The sequence below is a fragment of the Macaca thibetana genome, chromosome 3 (assembly GCF_024542745.1).
Source record: "Macaca thibetana thibetana isolate TM-01 chromosome 3, ASM2454274v1, whole genome shotgun sequence".
Taxonomy (NCBI): Eukaryota; Metazoa; Chordata; class Mammalia; order Primates; family Cercopithecidae; genus Macaca; species Macaca thibetana.
Window position 1 is genome coordinate 127,968,049 of NC_065580.1, and position 21,663 is coordinate 127,989,711.

Sequence of the window (21,663 nt, forward strand, 5' to 3'; positions counted from 1 at the left end):
GGAGAAAATGACCCACCAGCTGATATTCATTAGGCACTCTGGCAGACATAGCCACAGTGGGTATCATGGTTTATTCCCAGACAGTACTGAAACCCAGGACCAGGAAAAATCTGAAGGGTGGCCGAGGACACATCACCCCATAAAGTTTCCAAAGGGAAACCCTGACCCCCCAAAATTCTGATAAGATCTCTGTGACTAGGGAAGATAAAAGGAAAAGAGGCACAGAGATTTTTTACAGTAGTGTCCGGGGATTACTCTTTGCTTTCTTCTTATAGAAAATTTTTACAAACGGAAAACAAACCTTTTAAAAAGTATCATCCAATGATTTCTCACACAATGATTAATTAAAACACAGTATCAAAAATGTACACTAGGGCCGGGCGCGGTGGCTGACGCCTGTAATCCCAGCACTCTGGGAGGACGAAGCGGGCGGATCACGAGGTCAGGAGATTGAGACCATCCTGGCTAACACGGTGAAACCCCGACTCTACTAAAAAAATACAAAAAACTGGCCGGGCGTGGTGGCGGGCGCCTGCAGTCCCAGCTACTCGGGAGGCTGAGGCAGGAAATGGCGTGAACCTGGGAGGCGGAGTTTGCAGTGAGCCGAGATCGCGCCACTGCACTCTAGCCTGGGCGACAGAGTGAGACTCCACCTCAAAAAAAAAAAAAAAATCTAACTCAAATACATTTTTTTTTGTAAATTGTTACATTGGGGGAAATAAAATTTATGCTTAACCAACTGTAAACTGCCAAGTACCCTCCGATTACATAACCAGAAAATTTCCACCTTGATCTTACAAATTAAGAAGCTATGTAACTGTACCTAACCGATTATTGAATTTGGTTTTATTTATCACATACCACTTAAAAGTCTTTCCTTCAAGCCCCTCCCATGGACCACAAATTACAAATCATAGCTGGGTGCTCTACGATTTTTGAACCACTCTTCTATTACATTTTTAAATATTTTTGCGGTGACTTCCATGAATTTTTAATAGAAAAAAGGAGGGGCTGGGACCCCACGGACCAAAGCTCTTCCCATTCATGAACCCGGTACTGCGAGTTATCAGGCAGAGATGCGGCACTGCGGCTGCAGAGCTGCCCAGCGAGGGCTCCAGGCCAAGGCACAGTCACTGCACAGGGAGGAGACAGGACGCCCGGGGTCCGGCTGTCAGCCCAGCCGCCATCTTATGGCTGAAGGGGACCGAGGGCCGAGCTGCGCCAAGGACAACTCGGGCCGCGGATTTTGGAGCCCAGTGCTGGGAGGCTGGAGTCCTGCCACAGTCACTTCCGACCGGTTCCAACCAGCCCCTCCCCCTCTCTCGGGGTGTCGGACCCGGCACTCTCACCATTTCTAGGCTTCCAGGTGGTCCTGGCATCTTAGCTGTGCATCTCCCAATACCTGCAGGTAACGGGGCCACAAAGGCTGGGCCTCTAGGAGCAGAAGACAGAGCAGTGAAGACTAGACCTGGAGCTCCCGCTGCAGCTAGAGACAAAGGCCCCGCCAAATCCCGGAAGCCGTCCTGTCCGCTCCAGCTGCGTGCCTGATTGGACGGGTCCCATTCCAGCGTCCCTGATTGGATAATGTTTAGGGCCCCACCCCCTAATGCCCTGAGTGACAGAATATGTGCTCAGCTGCTGGGCTGAACGAAGGAAGAGTGAAATTCAAGCTGCAGCGTTCTCATGCAGGGCTTCCTCCCTGAGTGGAGCCAGGCCCACCCCAGAGGCTATTTGCATATAACCTTGCGTATAAGGTCGTTTGCCTTTATAAATAATATATTATGTGGCTATTCACACATAAAAATAATGCAATAACAATTGTTTAAAATTTTCCAATTTTATGAGCTCCCTGGCTTCTTGTCCTTTGAGCGGGTAGCCTGACATTTTTTTTAAAAAGGCAATCCTCTGAAATTGAATGTGAGCCACATGTGAATTCTAAATTTTCTAGAAGGAAAATTTTAAAAAGAAAAAATAAACAGAAGGAATTCATTGTAGGAATTTAATTAACCCAATATATCCAAAATATTTTAATATGTGACCAGTATGTAATTATTAATAAACTATATATATTTTGGGAAAAAACATTAAAACTATGTATTTTACCTTTCTTACCACATCGTAGTTCGGACCAGCCACATTCCATGCACCCAGTAGCCACACGTGGCCAATAGCTGCCACATTGAAGTGCAGCTCTGACAGCAGAAGATGAAATCCTGAATATCCCTTTGCTGTTTTCTTTTCTTTTTATTTCCTTTCTCTTCTCTTTTTTTCTTTCTTTTCCTTTCTCTCCTTTTCTTTTCAGAGTCTCGCTCTTAGGCCCAGGCTGGAGTGCAGTGGTGCAATCTCGGCTCACTGCAATCTCCACCTTCTGGATTCAAGTGATTCTCCTGCCTCATCCTCCCCGGAGGAGCTGTGATTACAGGCATGTGCCACCATGCCTGGCTTATTTTTGTATTTTTAGTAGAGATGGAATTTTCCCTTGTCAGCCAGGCTGAACCCCTGACCTTAAGTAATCCTTCTGTCTCAGCCTCCCAAAGTGCTGGGATTACAGGCATGAGCCACCACACCAGGCTTGAACATCCTTTTCCTGCCATAAATAAGGAGAAAGTCTTTCCCTACCAACATCTCTCTTCAGTTCCAAGGGTAGAACAGATAGTGGCCATAGAAAGAGCAGAGGATGGCAGGAATAAAATCACAACAGGAAGACCACCTGTTGTCCACCTTTCTTCCAGAGATCAGACAGTGAACAAAGGACGATGGGGTGACAAAATAAGAAAGCTCTATGTCTACAGATCCCTCCCTGGTCTTTCTTTCTTTTTTTTTTTTCTTTTTCTTTTTTAAGACAAAGTTTTGCTCTTGTCATCCAGGCTGGAGTGCAATGGCATGATCTCAACTCACTGCAACCTCTGTCTCCCGGGTTCAAGCGATTCTAGTGCCTCAGCCTCCCGAGTAGCTGGGATTACAGGCGCCCGCCACCATGCCCAGCTAATTTTTGTATTTTTAGTAGAGATGGGGTTTCACTGTGTTGGTCAGGCTGGTCTCGAACTCCCGACCTCAGGTGATCCACCCGCCTCAGCCCTCCAAAGTGCTGGAATTACAGATGTGAACCACCATGCTAGGCCATGTCCCTAGTCTTTACCTCGAATTAAAAACAGACTAATTTTGCTATTTGCCCTTGACCCTAATTGTCAAGCTGTGGTTACCTGTTTTCTCCTGTGGTGTGGGGAACTGTGTGAGTATAAGCACCAATCACATGCATACATGTCTACATGTATTTCTGCATTATGCAATATTCTCTTACAAGACATCCAACTTTGAATAAGGAGAAAAATCAGTACCTTTATGGGGCCCACTGTTGGAAGGTAACTAGAAATCAACTTTGTCATTAAATCCTGGCATCCTGTCTGCACCGGGTGCATGTATTAATTAGCTATTGCAGCATAACAAACCAGCCAAAACTTCTTAGCTCATAATTGAGATGATCACCAATTTAGACTAGGTTCAGTGGGCCATTCTTCTGTTTTCAGCTGAGCTCCTTCAGACATGTGTCATCAGCTGCTTGTTGACTGGGCAGCTGTGATTCTTAGGGGACTCTTCTACTTGTAGGGCTGAAGCACACCTTGCTTCTCAAAATCAATGCCCAACAACACATCTTTATTTTTCATCACAAAAACAAATCTAAAACTTAAAAGAAAGTTAGAGAAATTAAATTTAACAAAGTTTAATTGAGCAAAGAATGATTTGTGGATCCAGAGTAGGTTCAGAGAGACTCCAGTACAGCCACATGCTGGAAAAAGATTTATAGACAGAAAAATCAAAGTGACACACAGAAAATGAAAGTGAGATACAGAAACAGCCAGATTGATTACAGCTTTGAATTTGCCTAATTTGAACATGATTGGAACAGTTTATGTTATTTTATTGTCAAAAACACAGTGATTGGTACAAGAATGGGTTACAGCCTAATTACATATATCTAGTTAGGTTTCAGTTTACTATGTACAAAAAGCCCTACTGACCAAAATTAACCATGGAAGTGGGCAGCTTTAGGCTATGATTAAACAATTTCTCTCATTTGTTCATCTTCTCAATTTTGAAAGTTAGACCAGCCGGGCGCGGTGGCTCAAACCTGTAATCCCAGCACTTTGGGAGGCCGAGACAGGCGGATCACGAGGTCAGGAGATCGAGACCATCCTGGCTGACACGGTGAAACCCCGTCTCTACTAAAAAATACAAAAAACTAGCCGGGCGAGGTGGCGGGCGCCTGTAGTCCCAGCTACTCGGGAGGCTGAGGCAGGAGAATGGCGTGAACCCGGGAGGCGGAGCTTGCAGTGAGCTGAGATCTGGCCACTGCACTCCAGCCTGGGCCACAGAGCGAGACTCCGTCTCAAAAAAAAAAAAAAAAAAAAAGAAAGTTAGACCAAAATTTTAGACATTGATACCAATCTAGCACCATCAAAAATGTACTTATTGCCCAGGTGTGGTGGTTCATGCCCGTAATCTCAGCACTTAGGGAGGCCAAGGCAGGTGGATCATCTGAGGTCAGGAGTTTGAGCCCAGCCTGGTCAACGTGGTGAAACCTTGTCTTGAAATCGTGCCACTGCACTACAGCTTGGGTGACGAGAGTGAAACTCCATCTCAAAAAAAAAAAATTACTTAATTAGTCTCAAATTCCACTGTAAAATAGCAGAACTGTGGGTTTGTAAAGTGGAAGGAAACAAAGACGTCAAGTTCTTATTTTTTTAAAAGGCTTACAGTAGGCCGGGCACGGTGGCTCATGCCTGTAATCCCAGCACTTTGAGAGGCCGAGGTGGGCGGATCATGAGTTCAGTAGATCGAGACCATCCTGGCTAACGCGGTGAAACCCCGTCTCTACTAAAAATACAAAAAAATTAGCCAGGCGCGGTGGCGGGCACTTGTAGTACCAGCTACTTAGGAGGCAGAGCCAGGAGAATGGCGTGAACCCGGGAAGTGGAGCTTGCAGTGAGCCGAGATCGTGCCACTGCACTCTAGCCTGGACGACAAAGCGAGACTCCGTCTCAAAAAATAAAAATAAATAAAAAAATAAAAAATAAAAGGCTTACAGTAAAGGGGAGCTCTTCAAGTTGAAATCTGCTGTTTACAGAAAAAAAAACAAAATCTGGTCTGTTTTAGGATCTATCTATTTATTTAAATTTTTACTTTGATTATGTTACTTCATTATGGAGTCACTTTAGCATAAGTGACTCCACTTTAGTTTGATATGGTCTGTTTGGACCTATTGCACAAGTGCAGTCCAGAATGGTGGACTCTAATAATTTTGGTTAAAAAATATCCCCTTTTCGGTTAAGTTCTCATATAGGTCAGAGTGTGACCAAAACTCAGGGCCTTAGTGCAACTTCTAAGTTTTTATTATTTTGGTTTTTTTCCTTATCATGTCATTCATAGGTTATGATGTCCTCATGGTCACATATGTCTTTTAGTTTTCGTCATTCCAGTTAAGGAGAGACTATTTGACATTCTACAGGAGACCACATGCAAACATTTAAAACTTTTGAGAGAATACAGCGTAGTAGGGAGACTCCTATTTTGACTATCAGGGAGGATAATAACAGGAGTTTGAAGTATGCTGTTTAAAAAGCCAGTGTCTCCATGAACCAACCAACTAAAATTAAATAGATCAAATAATTAGCTAGATAAATGGTCTACTCATTTTAACCAAGCAGCCTGTTAAGTAATCCCCTACAACGGAATCTCTGTAACATCTGATATATTTCTCCATGTGCAACTACAAGTATTAGCAACTGCTAATGCTTTTCTGTTTATCCAGTAAGTAATCTAGAGAAATTCTACTATTTGGCACAACTTTAGTAAGAAAATTTAAAGTCTAAATTGTGTAACCATAGCCTTTACAGTAGAATCTGCTATAGAGTCTATTATGGGGGATAAATTTTTCACCATTTCCTCATTTATTCTAAACCATAATAAAATGATGCCCATTCAGAAGAGTAATGGCCTCCTGACAATGCTCTTGAACCTATTCTGAATAAATTCTCTTTAACTTGTGAAGTAAGGTAAGAGCAGTGGATGAATATTCTGTTTCTGATATTATGAGAAAACAAATATTTCATAAAAATTTCTCACCCATATTGGCCCTTCATCTTTTGCCTATCAAGGCATAAATTTGTTCATATATATAAGCTTGGCTGCAAAATCCTCTGCATGTAAAACTATACTCTATGAATGCACACAAGAAACCCCCTTTTAAAAAATTTTTTAAATATATATATTTCAAAAATATTCTGAAAGTAAGATCACTGGGAAGAAAAAAAAATGAATACAATAAAATTTAGGAACAAAAATGCAAGAGAAGCTGCTTAATCCTGCCCCTTCCACCCCAAGTGGCACAGCACAGAGATGCGATTTATTTTGTGATCCCAAGTACATGCTTCTGGTCGACTAAGAATGATTTTTAAGGCCGGGCACGGTGCCTCACACCTGTAATCCCAGCACTTTGGGAGGCTGAGGCGGGCAGATCACAAGGTCAAGAGATTGAGACCATCCTGGACAACATGGTGAATCCCCATCTCTACTAAAAATACAAAAATTAGCTGGGCGTGGTGGCACGCACCTGTAGTCCCAGCTACTCAAGAGGCTGAGACAGGAGAATCGCTTGAACCCAGGAGGCAGAGGTTGCAGTGAGACAAGATTATGTCACTGCACTCTTGGGCAACAAGAGCAAAACTCTGTCTCAAACAAACAAACTACATTATAATTAAACCATTGGCTATGGGAATGGCTTTAAATGATGATAAACGAACAAATGAAAAGAAATTGATTATATCTGCGGCCTACAATAATTTATCATACTAACCATAATTATGATTAATAACATACACTCAGATATATTACATTTGCAGACATTTCATACAATTTTGGAATAATTATTAATAACATTTATTAAAATACAAGATAAAGAAGATCAAACATTATTTTATTTATTTATTTATTTATTTTTGAGATGGAGTTTCGCTCTTGTCACCCAGGCTGGAGTACAGTGGCACAATCTTGGCTCACTGCAACCTCCACCTCCCAGGTTCAAGTGATTCTCCTGCCTCAGCCTCCCAAGTAGCTGGGATGACAGGTGCATGCTGCCACGCCCGGCTAATTTTTTGTATTTTTAGTAGAGACAAAGTTGCACCATGTTTCTCAGGCTGGTCTTGAACTCCTGAGCTCACACAATCCACCTGCCTTGGCCTCCCAAAGTGCCAGGATTACAGGTGTGAGCCACCGCACCCAGTCGAGCGCTTTTTTTTTTTTTTTTTTTTTTTGAGATGGAATCTTGCTCTGTTGTTCAGGCTGGAGTGCAGTGGTGCAATCTCAGCTCACTGCAACCTCTGCCTCCTGGGTTCAAGCAATTCTCTGCCTTAGCCTCCTGAGTAGCTGAGATTACAAGTGCCCACCACCATGCCTGGCTAATTTTTTTTTTTGTATTGTTTGTAGAGCTGGGGTTTCACCATGTTGCCCAGGCTGGTCTTGAACTCCTGACCTCATGATCTGCCCACCTCGGCTTCCCAAAGTGCTGGGATTACAGGCATGAGCCGCCGCGCCCGGCCCAAACATCGTTTTTAATCTGACAATGCTTCCTATTAATTTAACATAGCATATAATCCTGTTTATCACTCTTTTGGATGCTGCATTGGCTCTCTGTAACATCCAAAAGTTAGGGGTCATAAAATAAGAAAGTTTTTTATTTTTGTTTTTTTAGATGGAGTCTCACTCTGTCACTCAGGCTGGAATGCAGCAGCCCAATCTCAGTTCACTGCAACCTCCGCCTCCCCTGTTCAAGCAATTCTTCCGCCTCAGCCTCCCAAGTAGCTGGGGCTACAGGCACCCGCCAGCACACCCAGCTAATTTTTGTATTTTTTGTAGAGACGAGGTTTAACCATATAGGTCAGGCTGGTCTGGAACTCCTGACCTTGTGATTCGCCTGCCTCAGCCTCCCAAAGTGCTGGGATTACAGGCATAAGCAAGTGTGCCCAGGCCCCAGTTGTTCCTTTAATATATCAGTGTTTCATACCACATTTTTTTTTTTTTTTTGAAACGGAGTTTCGCACTTGTTGCCCAGGCTGGAGTGCAATGACACGATCTCGGCTCACTGCAACCTCCGCCTCCCGGGTTCAAGTGATTCTCCTGCCTCAGGCTCCCCGAGTAGCTGGGATTACTGGCGCCCGCCACCACGCCTGGCTAATTTTGTATTTTTAGTAGAGACGGGATTTTCCCATGTTGAGGCTGGTCTCGAACTCCTGACCTCAGGTGCTCTGCCCGCCTTGGCCTCCCAAAGTGCTGGGATTACAGGCGTGAGCCACCGCGCCCGGCACACCACATTTTATAATATTCATAGTATTTCTGCACTTAGAAACAAAAGGGTTTTAATTACTTTTTAAGGATGGATTATAGCCTTTCCAGTTTGTGTAAGAAGAGCAGCAACATATTAATAACAAAGAAGTTTTTCTGGTATTATTTAATGCCTATTCCAAATATTTTTATCAAAGTTTTCAGTAAATAATTATAAAGCAGCTGGGCGCTGTGGCTCACACTTTGGGAGGCCAAGGTGGGCGGATCATGAGTTCAGGAGATTGAGATCATCCTGACTAACACAGTGAAACTGCGTCTCTACCAAAAATACAAAAAATTAGCCGGACATGGTGGCATGCTCCTGTAATCCTAGCTACTCAGGAGGCTAAAGCAGGGGACTCCTTTGAACTCAGGAGGCTGAGGTTGCAGTGAGCCAAGATCACTGCACTCTAGCCTGAGCGACAGAATGAGACTCTGTCTCAAAAAAATAATAAGAATAATAATTATTATTATAATGCGTTTATGGTTAAATGTTGTTGCTATTACTATAATATTAATGATTTAAAATTTGTGTTCTTCATGCATTTCCAGTCATAGTTGAAAATTGGCCGGGGCGCGGTGGCTCACGCCTGTAATCCCAGCACTTTGGGAGGCTGAAGCAAGTGGATCACGAGGTCAGGAGATCGAGACCGTTCTGGCTAACACGGTGAAACCCCGTCTCTACGAAAAATGTAAAAAATTAGCAGGGCGTAGTGGTGGGCGCCTGTAGTCCCAGCTACTCGGGAGGCTGAGGCAGGAGAATGGCGTGAATCCGGGAGGCGGAGCTTGCAGTGAGCCTAGATCGTGCCACTGCACTCCAGCCTGGGTGATAGAGCAAGACTCCGTCTCAAAAAAAAAAAAAAAAAATCACAGTTATCTAGAAAAATATTTGTTTAGTAGTATATTATTTTTATTCAGGATTTTATAGGTTAAAGTTTCTTTTCAATTTGTCTTGCAATTTTATATTTCTGTTTTTCAAATTTCAGGGTAGGTCAACTTACATAATTTGATTGAGTTTTAGTTTTTATTTATGTATTATAATTTTAATAGGAATATTCAACTTTATACACTTTAAGAAAGTGTGAAAAAAGTGAAATGTGCATGTCATATATCACTTAACGTATGTTGCTTGACTCAAGTTGTCTGTTGGCAGTTTATCTATGTGTTTGTTTGCCTGTATAAATATCACCTTTTTTTTTTCTTGAGACGGAGTCTTGTTCTGTCATCTAGACTGGAGTGCAGTTGCACCATCTTTGTTCACTGCGATTTCCACCTCCCTGGTTCAAGAGACCGTTGTGTCTCAGCATCCAGAGTAGCTGGGATTACAGGCACGTGCCACCATGCCGGGCTAATTTTTGTGTTTTTAGTAGAGACAAAGTTTTACCATGTTGGCCACGGTGGTCTCAAATGCCTGACCTTGTGATCTGCCCTCCTCGGCCTCCCAAAGTGCTGGGATTACAGGCATGAGCCACCACGCTCAGCCCACCTTTTTTTTTTTATTATGTGTATTGATTTTGGTTGGTGATCAATGGTTGTTTTATCCTCTCTAGACTAGTAGAAATAAAAGTTGTCCCAATTTCTACATCTGTTTATTGGTGAATCCATATATCATTTTTGTGGGAAGAAAATAGTTTGTGATTCAGAGTAATTTTAGAAAAGTTTTATAATTCTGCATTTTTTTAGGTTTTGTTTATCTTCAATAGTGATGAAAACTCTATAAATTTTACAGTCTTAAATATTTTTAATGTATAGTTCAGTCATTTTAAGTATAGTGACATTATTATGCAACATATTTCTAGAACATTTTTGTCTTTTTTTTTTTTTTGAGATGGAGTTTCGCTCTTGTTGCCCAGGCTGGAATGCAATGGCATGATCTCTGGCTCACCACAACCTCTGCCTCCCGGGTTGAAGCCATTCTCCTGCCTCAGCCTCCCGAGTAGCTGGGATTACAGGCATGTGCCACCAAACCTGGCTAATTTTGTATTTTTAGTAGAGAAGGAGTTTCTCCATGTTGGTCACGGTGGTCTCGAACTCCCAACCTCAGGTGATCCACCCGCCTCGGCCTTCCAAAGTGCTGGGATTACAGGCATGAGCCACCGCGCCTGGCGAACATTTTTATCTTCTAAACCAAACTCAATGCCCCTGAAACAACTGCCCAATTTCATATTATTTATCTTTTTCAAAATATCATTTTGGTTTCTGTTTCTAGCTATCTCGTATAAGTGGATTCAGACAGTATCTGTTTTTTGTGATTGTATACTTTATTTATGTTGTTAAGATTCATCTCATTTTTTAATGTTACATTTCCTGATTTTCAAAAGTTGAGTTTAATGTCTTCACTTATATCTTATTGTACACAGGAGAATCTATACTGGAGAGAAACCCTCAAACAGTTGTTGACACTTTCTTCAACTTTAGGAAATTTGTATTTTAGACAGACCCTATAAATCATTTAATAAATAGAGAAAAACCATTTGTTCTGAGAAGCATACCTTAGAAAACACCAGAGTGTTCACATTAAATAATATTCTTCAAATTCAGTAAATGTAAAAAAAAATAGAAATCAAGTAGAAGTAATCATCAGATAATTCTCAGTAGAAAGCACTAAGGCACTAACATTTTCAGACATTACTCTAAACAGTGTTTATTATACAGGGTAATCCAAAGTTAAAATATATCATTTACTTTTATGTAAGACTAAAAGAAGCAAGAGTTTGATCTTTTGAGGCGCTATAGTTATATTTAACTTTTCTTGTTTTGCGTTAAAAGCATTTTAAATTTTTAAAATATGAATGTTGAGGTAATTTAACTCTCAAATCACTTGATGTTATGCCGTCCTTTGTGGCATTATAAAAAAACATTTGATCAATTGTTGGCTGCATTAAAACTACGAAAAGTTCTTTGTTAGATTTGCTTTATTTATTTATTTATGAGATGGAGTCTTGCTCAGTCACCCAGGCTGGAGTGCAGCGGAGTGTTCTAGACTCACTGCAACCTCTGTCTCCCTGGTTCAAGCAATTCTCCTGCCTCAGCATCCCGAGTAGCTGGGGGCCACAAGCGCACACTACCATGCCCAGCTAATTTTTATATTTTCAGTACAGATTGGGTTTCACCATGTTGGCTAGGCTGGTCTTGAACTCCTGACTTCGGGTGATCCACCTGCCTCGGCCTTCCAAAGTGCTGGGATTGCAGATCTGAGTCACCGCGCCCAGCCACATTTTTTTTTTTTTTTTTTTTTTTTTTTTTTTTTTTTTTGAGATGGAGTTTCACTCTTGCCGTCCAGGCTGGAGTGCAATCATGCAATCTCAGCTCACTGCAACCTCCGCTTCCCGGATTCAAGAGATTCTCCTGCTTCAGCCTCCTGAGTAGCGGGGATTACAGGCGCCTGCCACCATGCCCAGCTAAGTTTTGTATTTTTACTAGAGACGAGGTTTCACTACCTTAGCCAGGCTTGTCTTGAACTCCTGACCTCAGGTGATCCACCCGACTTGGCCTTCCAAAGTGCTGGGATTACAGGCGTGAGCCACCACGCCCAGCCTCTCATTTTTTTTTTTTTTTTTTTTTTTTTTTTTTTGAGACGGAGTCTCCCTTTGTTGCCCAGGCTGGAGTGCAGTATCCCAATCTCAGCTCACTGCAAGCTCCGCCTACTGGGTTTACTCCATTCTCCTGCCTCAGCCTCCCGAGTAGCTGGGACTACAGGTGCCCGCCACCTCGCCCGGGTAGTTTTTTGCATTTTTTGGTAGAGACGGGGTGTCACCTTGTTAGCTAGGATGGTCTCGATCTCCTGAACTCGTGATCTGCCCGTCTCGGCCTCCCAAAGTGCTGGGATTACAGGCTTGAGCCACCACGCCCAGCCTATCATGTTCTTTTTTATGGAGAATTATAGATACTGAAATTTAAGATGCAAGGAGAAAATTTAAGTGTAGATTCTCTTTGTGATTGACTTTATAATAAGTCATAATATCCACAAAATGCATAGGGAAATGTTTAGAGTCATAGTCTACTGCATTATAGTCAGAAAAATTTGAAATTTAAAGAAGTAAATTGGTTTTACCAATTGTACTTTAAGACAATAAAATACAGTTAATTTTAAGATACTAGTTTTTTTTTTTTTGCTTCAGCGAAAACTCAAACTTAATTGAGAGTATTTTCAAAATTTCAGTCAAAGTTTCAATGTGACGTCATCCGTGTGTGTGCTGCTTCTTTTTTTTTTTTTTTTTTTTTTTTTTTTTTTTTTGAGGCGGAGTCTTACTCTGTCACCCAGGCTGGAGTGCAATGGCATGATCTCGGCTCACTGCTACCTCTGCCTCACGGATTTAAGCAATTCTCTGCCTCAGCCTCCTGAGTAGCAGGGATTGCAGGTGCCCGCCACCATGCCAGGCTAATTTTTGTATTTTTAGTAGAGACTGGGTTTCACCATCTTGACCAGGCTGGTCTTGAACTCTTGACCTTGTAATCCACCTGCCTTGGCCTCCCAAAGTGGTGGGATTACAGGCGTGAGCCACTGTGACAAACCACTTTGTCTTCTTTTTAACTTATGGCTGTCCATCTCCTGCTTCTGTAATCTTAGCATGCTTCAGATTAGGTGGAGTCTTCCCTTTTACATCAGGGCCATCTTTGCACTCACTCCCAGTCTTTTCCAGACCCAATTTCTGGCAATCACCTTCTAATTTATGTTGCTCAATCACAGGTGTATATTGTATTCTCTCTCTTGTCCAAGTTCAATATCCTAATTCTCAATTAGTGGAATTTTGCTTTGTTTTGTTTTGAGACCGAGTTTCACTTGTGTTGCCCAGGCTGAAGTGCAATGGCGTAATCTCAGCCCACTACAACCTCCACCTACCGGGTTCAACTGATTCTCCTGCCTCAGCCTCCCAAGTAACTTGGATTACAGGCATGCACCACCACACCCGGATAATTTTTTTGTGTATTTTTAGTAGAGACAGGGTTTCTCCATGTTGCTCAGGCTGGTCTCGAACTCCTTTTTTTTTTTTTTTTTTTTTTTTTTTGAGACAGAGTCTTGCTCTGTCACCCAGGCTGGAGTGCAGTGGCCGGATCTCAGCTCACTGCAAGCTCCGCCTCCCGGGTTCACGCCATTCTCCTGCCTCCGCCTCCCGAGTAGCTGGGACTACAGGCGCCTGCCACCTCACCCGGCTAGCTTTTTGTATTTTTTAGTAGAGACGGGGTTTCACCGTGTTAGCCAGGATGGTCTCGATCTCCTGACCTCGTGATCCGCCTGTCTCGGCCTCCCAAAGTGCTGGGATTACAGGCTTGAGCCACTGCGCCCGGCCCGAACTCCTTACCTCAGGTGATCTGCCCACCTCGGCCTTCCAAAGTGCTGGGATTACAGGCGTGAGCAACCGCGCCCGGCAGTGGTTTCTTTTATTGAGATTGATGGTGCTTCTGAGAAGTCATGAATGCAACCAAATCAGATTCCTCTTGACCATCTCCTCTTCCTCTGAATCTTGATCTTACTCGTGCACTTATCACTGCAACTAGAAGATGGTGAACTGAAGACCACCAAGTCTCAATCTCAGGTGAAAGAGTCCCAACCATTGGAATGCAAGCCACATCTAGTCCGTATGAACATAATTTTTAAAATCAAACAAAAGTGGCTTTAGTGTGTTTAAATAGTTGTGCATTGAATGAAGTATATCCTGCCACCATCCGTAACCTATCCCACCTTAATCAAGGTTGCAAGTAACAAATGGTAATAATACATTATTGGGAAACATAGTAAAATGACATCTCTAGTAATCCCTTTTCCCAGTGCCTTTAAACTTCAAATAATTTGAAGAACATTGTTCTCATAGATTACAACTTCATTTTTTCTATTATTTTTGTAACTACAGGGCTATAATCTTAGTTATTATAAACATTTGTTCAGAAGGATTTAATCATTCTTGGATCTTTCAAAGTTGAAAATACTTTAGTATGTTTATACTGATTGGAACCATTTACACTTAACATGTCATAAAGCATAAAGTCATTATCCAATTTTTCTAATTAATTAGCTTGTAGCAGATGACCATAAGAAATATTTATTTAATTCTGTTATGGCAATTGCTAATTGCCATAGTACATAGTACCATAGTAAACTGTACATAGTAAACTGAAACTTAACTGGATATGTAAATAGACTGTAACCCATTCGTGATTCGTGTACCAACTACTGTGTTTATGCCAATAAAAGGACATCAACTTTTCAAGCTATGTTCAAATAAGACATATCTCAAGCTGTAATCAATCTGGCTGTTTCTGTACCTCACTTTCATTTTCTGTATGTTACTTTGCTCTGTCTATAAATCTTCTTGTACTATGTGGCTGTGTGGCTGTGTTAAAGTCTCAGAGCCTACTCTGGGCCCACAGATTGCCTGATTTGCAAATAATACTTTGCTCAATTAAACTCTGTAAAATTCAATTTCTCTATTGAAAAGTATTCAAATTTTTTTCTATAAAAAAATAAGTACTGTGTTTCCGACTTTGATTTCTAAACTCATCTCTCAGCTATTTTCTCCACATTATTCTATGTCCCTTTTTTTTTCTTTTTTTTTTTTTCTTGAGAGGGAGTCTCGCTCTGTCGCCCAGTGAGCGCCATCTCCGCTCACTGCAAGCTCGGCCTTCTGGGTTCACCACATTCTCCTGCCTCAGCCTCCAGTAACTGGGATCACAGACGCCTGCCACCACGCCCGGCTCATTTTGTGTATTTTTAGTAGAGACGGGGTTTCACCTTCTTAGCCAGGATGGTCTCGATCTCCTGACCTCGTGATCCGCCTGCCTCGGCCTCCCAAAGTGCTGGGATTACAGGCATGCGCCACCGCGCCAGGCCTATTGTCCTTTCAAAAGGCTTCTCTGCGCGGGCCTGTAATCCCAGCACTTTGCCAAGCCAAGGCTGCTAGGTCACGAGGTCAAGAGACAGAGACCATCCTGACCAACATGGAGAAACCCCGCCTCTACTAAAAAATACAAAACTTAGCCAGGCCTGGTGGCCCTCACCTGTAGGCAGAGGTTGAGAGGTTGCAGTGAGCCGAGATCGTGCCATTGCACTCCAGCCTGGCGAGTGAGGCTGGCGAGTGAGACTCCATCTCAAAAAAAAAAAAAAAAAAAAAAAAAAAAAAGGATGATTTTAAGTATCAGTTTTCTGGCTGAAGGGCCCTGTCCAAAATCAGGATTAGAAATAGGTCAGCTGGGCGGGACGCGGTGGCTCATTCCTGTAATCCCAGCCCTTTCGGAGCCCAGGGCAGGCGGATCACTTAAGGCCTGGGGTTTGAGACCAACTTGGTCGGCATGGTGAAACCTGGTCTCTACTAAAAATACAAAAATTAGCCGGGCGCGGTGACTCACGCCTGTAATCTCAGCACTTTGGGAGGCCAAGGCAGGTGGATCACGAGGTCAGAATTCGGGACCACACTGACTAACATGGTGAAACCCCGTCTCCACTAAAAATACAAAAATTAACCGGGGGTGAGGTGGCGCGTGCCTGTAATCCCAGCTACACAGAAAGCTGAGGCAGGAGAACCCAGGAGGCGGAGGTTGCAGTGAGCTGAGATCCTGTCACTGCACTCCAGCCTGAGAGACAGAAGGACTCCACCTCAAATAAAAAAAAAAAAAGAAAGAAAGAAAGAAAAGAAATAGGTCAGTTGGTCTGGTAGTTAGACAAGATCAAGGGTTTGTTTTTGTGAGGGAGACTTCTGAATACTCCCAAATGTATGAAGTCCTCGTCACCAATGTACATCTTGATGAAGCAGTTTGTCCTCACAACCCTCTTGAACGACACAGCCTTAAACACAGGGAACTTCTTTTCTTTCTCTTCAAGTTGGGCCCTCACCTGGTCCACGATGTCCTGGGTCTCCCGGCTGGCCAGCTGCGTGCCTAAGGGCGCCCAGCACTTCGCCTTGGTTGCCAGGGAGGGGACCTGGTGAAGAACCCTTTTTTATTTCTGTTGTTTGTACAGCCATGAGAAAAACACTTCGAACTAAGAGTGTCATGATGGCAGAGATGGCTTTATTTTTGATCTTGTGAAAAAAAAGCTACCTACATCAAGATTGCTGTCTGCTTTTAAGGAGAAACTTCGCTGGTTAGCTTTACCTTAAGATCTCCAGTTTGGTGGGGCCCTTCTGAGTTGTAAGATTATGATCCCAAGGTTCAAGATCCCAAAGTTTTTCCGCAGTGTAGATGGCAAGCAGACTCAATCTTTAGGTTCTAGATTATATAAGATTACACTGTTCTTAGTCATTAGAGTATTAAAAGCTTTCGTTACCTTGTGACAATATATTTTGCCATAATGCATTAAAACCTTGCTGCATTTAGTCATATTAGACTTCAGTAGCAGAAGATGCATGAGGTTCTATCATGGGGTGCATAGGCCTTCCAATTACTATTTTATAAGGGTCAACACATTTTTCCCACTCTAAGTGGATCTGATTGTCATCAACCTGCAATTACAAGAGCAATCCAGTCAATTTAGTTAGCTTTGCTCAATACTATTGTATCTGTAATACCTTATTTAACAGATTTACAGCTTGTCTAGTGAAATAAGTATTTTTATTATTGAAGACTTTTTTAGAAATGTCCCATGAGGAATACATATTTCCTCATATCTTTTTAGCTAGTATTATAACATCAGCCTTCTTGTGTGAGAAAACTATTATATTACCATAAAATATGCATTATAAATGATAATTGAATAAAATTTCTCTGTAAATGTTTAAATGGCCCATCAGGTAGTAGAATGTACTTCAGTAGTACATGAAGTTTTGATTGTCTTCTCAGGATACTATGTTCGACCAAAAAAAATTAATGTATTTTAGTAATTTAGAATAGTCACCACACACATGCACACACTCATCTAATTTATATATAACTTGTTACCCAGGCTGGAGTGCAATGGTGTGATATTGGCTCACTGCAACCTCTGCCTCCCGGGTTCCAGCTATTCTCCTGCCTCAGCTCCCATGCCCAGCCTTTAATTTTTATTTAATTTATATTATTTTATCTCTTTTGTGATGATTAATGGAATACAGAGTTTTCAATAATGGAAACATTAAGAACTCATTAATGAACAGTGGCTATTGATTGTCTAGATTCTCCATGAATCCACACTTAACATTGAATTTATGTCCTGTTTAATACCAGACTTATTTCTCCAATTTAGGTCCATAGCACTGATAACTGAGGGATTCTCACAGGTAATTTGACTTGAATGACAGAGTTTATTCAAATAGCATATCTAAAAAATTTCAGTTGTAGCATAAAATTGTGGCAGACTATTTTCCTGATGTTTAATTAATTTTTGTTTTGCCTAAATTAGTAGTTTTATAAGTCCATCTCTTCTTTAGAATTTTTTTTTTTTTTTTTTTTTTGAGACGGAGTCTCACTCTGTCCCCCTTGCTGGAGTGCAGTGGCCGGATCTCAGCTCACTGCAAGCTCCGCCTCCTGGGTTCAGGCCATTCTCCTGCCTCAGCCTCCCGAGTAGCTGGGACTACAGGCGCCCGCCACCTCGCCCGGCTAGTTTTTTTGTATTTTTTAGTAGAGACGGGGTTTCACTGTGTTAGCCAGGATGGTCTCGATCTCCTGACCTCGTGATCCACCCATCTCGGCCTCCCAAAGTGCTGGGATTACAGGCTTGAGCCACCGCGCCCGGCCTTCTTTAGAATTCTTACGATCCCTACCCGGTCCAAACAATACAATCCTAAAATTATCAGAAACCTGTACTCACCTTGTCTGGACTTTTTCCATCTTTTCATGAACCTTCTTAAAGACACAATACTCGGCCAGACACAGTGGCTCACGCCTGTAATTCCAGCACTTTGGGAAGTTGAGGCGGGTGGATCACAAGGTCACGAGTTCGAGACCACCCTGACCAACATGGTGAAACCCATCTCTACTAAAAATACAAAAATTAGCTGGGGATGGTGGCGGATGCCTGTAATCCCAACTGCTCAGGAGGCTGAGGCAGGAGAATCGCTTGAACGCGGGAGGCAGTGGTTGCAGTGAGCCAAGATCGCACCATTGCACTCCAGCCTGGGCAACAGAGTGTGACTTCGTCACACACACACACACACACACTCAAAAAGAAACATAATACTCTAGGATTGTGCATGTTTTTGAAGTTTTTAGAAACTTGGCCAGGCGTGGTGGCTCAGGTCTGTAATCTCAGCACTTTGGGAGGTCAAGGTCGGCGGATCACCTGAGGTCAAAAGTTCAGCCTCCCAAAGTGCTGGGATTACGCCAACATGGTGAAACCTCATCTCTGGTAAAAATACAAAAATTAGCTGGATGTGGTGGTGCGCACCTCTAATTCCAGCTACTTGGGAGGCTGAGGCAGGAGAATCGCTTGAACCTGGGAGGTGCAGGTGGCAATGAGCCGAGATCGTGCCACTGCATTCCAGCCTGGTGACAAAGCAAGACTACATCTGGAAAAAAAAAAACAAAAAAACAAACAAAAGAAAATCTTCTGTAATTTTCTTTTTAATTTAATTAATTAATTTTGAGATGGAGTTTCGCTCTTGCTGCCCAGGCTGGAGTGCAATGCCGCCATCTCGGCTCACTGCAACCTCCACCTCCCGGGTTCAAGCGATTCTCCTGCCCCAGCCTCCGGAGTAGCTGGAATTACAAGCATGTGCCACTACGCCTGACTAATTTTCTATTTTTAGTAGAGAGGGAGTTTCTCCATGTTGGTCAGGCTGGTCTTGAACTCCCGACCTCAGGTGATCTGCCTGCTTCAGCCTCCAAAAGTTCTGGGATTACGGTCCTGAGCCACCATGCCCGGCTATTTTAATTTTTTTTTGAGACAAGGTCTCAAAAGGTTAATGTGCAGTGGTGTAACCAATCATGGCTCACTGCAGCCTTAACTTTCCAGGCTCAAGCAATCCTCCTGCCCCTGCCACCCGAGTAGCTGGGAATAAAGGCATGCATTATCATTCCTGGATAATGTATTTTTCATGGAGACAGGATCTTACTATGTTACCAAGGCTGTACTTTAACTCCTGATGTCAAATGATTCTCTCATCTCAGCCTGCCAAAGTGCTACAATTACAGGTATGAGCCACCATGTGCTTATGCAACTTATTGAGATTATTTCCAATAATAAACAGTACTATTTGGGCACAAATCTAAAAGGAATCTGGCTTCTATTTTAGAAGTGTTACTCTCCAGGATTTAGAGCCCTGGGGAGTGAGTCTCAGCCCAGTCACTTAATAGCTGTGGGTGTTTGGGCAATTTGTTGATGTGGAAGAGTTCTATAAGCCACATATACTCAAAAACAAAACAAAACAAAAAACCAAAAAACAGAATGATTCTGATTGCACAAGTGGTAGCAATTTTTTATTCTCCCTGTTCTATGCCCATTGCCAGGTGCTTTTACAGGCGTTCCCATCGAGATCCAGAATCTGTTTTCCAAACTCCAGATCTGGCTGGCCTTATTTGTTCAAGGTGGTAGAAACCTGTGAACATGACAGTGTGCTAGTTTGAGGCCTAGGCTCAAATGGTTTTAAATGCTTCTAATTGTTTTTCAGAATGCTACCATCTCCATGAAAAAAGCCCATGTTCGCCAGCTAGAGGATAAGATACATGGGGAGGAGAAGCAAGGTGCCCCTTGTTGACAATCCCAGAAGCAGAAGCTCATGCCCAGAAGCACAGCTGCCTAGTTGACAGGCAGCTGATGATACATGTCTGAAGGAGCTCAGTTGAGGCCAGAAGAATGGCCCCACCAAGCCCTGCCTAAATGGCTGACCATCACGATTATGATCTAAGAAGTTTTGGATGGTTTGTTATGCTGTAAGAGCTAACTAATACAGGTATCCAGTGCAGATAGGATGCCAAAATTTAATGGCAGGTTGATTACTAGTTACCTTCTAACAGTGGGTACCCTAAAAGTGCTGACTTTTTTTTCTTGATTTAAAGTTGGATGTTTTGTAATATTGAGAAATAAATAAATACATGTAGACATGTGTGCATGTGATTGGTGCTTATACTCACACATTCCCACAAACCACAGGAGAAAACAGATAACCACAGCCTGACCATTAGGGCCAAGGCCAAATGGCAAAATAAGTTTACCTTTCATCTGTTTTCTCTGTATTTATACATTAGAGGTTAAGACTGTGAACATATCTGAAGACACAGAGTTTTTTCTGCTGTGGACCCATCATCCTTTGTTCACTGCTTGATCTCTGCAACAAAAATGGGAAACAGGTGGCCAGCAGTGGTCTACCTGGGGTTATTTTATTTCTGCTGCCCTCTGTTCTTTCTTTTTTTTCTTTTCTTTCTTTTTTTTTTGAGGCAGAGTCTTGCTCTGTTGCCTGGGCTGAAGTGTAGTGGCATGATCTCGCTCACTGCAACCTCCGCCTCTGGGGCTCAAGCCATTCTCCTGCCTCAGCCTCCCAAGGAATTGGGATTACAGGCACCAGCCACCACACCCATCTAATTTTAATATTTTTAGTAGAGATGGGTTTTTGCCGTGATAGCCAGGCTGGTCTTGAACTCCTGACCTCAAGTGATCTGCCCGCCTTGGCCTCCCAAAGTGCTGGGATTATAGGTGTGAGCCACCGTGCCCGGCCACCTTCTGCTCTTTCTATGGTCATTATCTGTTGCACACTCGGAACTAAAGAGAGATGCTGGTAGGAAGAGGCTCTTCCTTCACCTCTGGCAGAAAAGGGATTTTCAGGCCCTTCACCCACCCTGACATCACAGCTGCACTTCAATGTGACAATTATTAGGTATATGTAGCTACTGGGTGCTTGGAATGTGGCTGGTCTGAACTGCGATGTGCTAGGAAGTTAGAGTGAAAATTAAATATACTTCATTAATAATTACACATTGCTCACACATTAAAATGATAATATTTTGGATATATTGGGTTAATTAAATGGTTGCCATTTATTCCACCTGTTGCTTCTTTCTTCTTAAAATTTGACTACTATTGCCAGGCGCGGTGGCTCACGCCTGGCTGTAATCCCAGCACTTCGGGAGGCTGAGGCGGGTGGATCACGAGGTCAGGGGTTCGAGACCAACCTGACCAACATGGTGAAACCCCGTCTCTACTAAAAATACAAAATTAGTTGGGCATGGTGGCGGGCGCCTGTAATCCCAGCTACTCAGGAGGCTGAGGCAGGAAAATTGCTTGAACCCAGGAGGCGGAGATTGTAGTGAGCCGAGACCGCACCACTGCACTCCAGCCTGGCAACAGAGTGAGACTCCCTCTCAAAAAAAAAAAAAAAAAAAAAAAAAATGCCGGGCGCGGTGGCTCAAGCCTGTAATCCCAGCACTTTGGGAGGCCGAGACGGG

At 42.8% G+C, this 21,663-nt stretch overlaps 1 protein-coding gene across 1 annotated transcript in view; it reads right to left on the bottom strand.

The window, feature by feature from the left end:
• LOC126950211 (zinc finger protein 680) overlaps nucleotides 1–21,663 on the bottom strand; it is a 473,756-nt gene that overhangs the window by 53,534 nt on the left and 398,559 nt on the right. Inside the window, exon 2 of the mRNA XM_050783494.1 lies at nucleotides 1,350–1,506. Coding sequence (XP_050639451.1) covers nucleotides 1,350–1,379 — 30 coding nt within the window. The 5' untranslated portion in view covers nucleotides 1,380–1,506. The remainder of the gene's footprint in view (nucleotides 1–1,349; nucleotides 1,507–21,663) is intronic.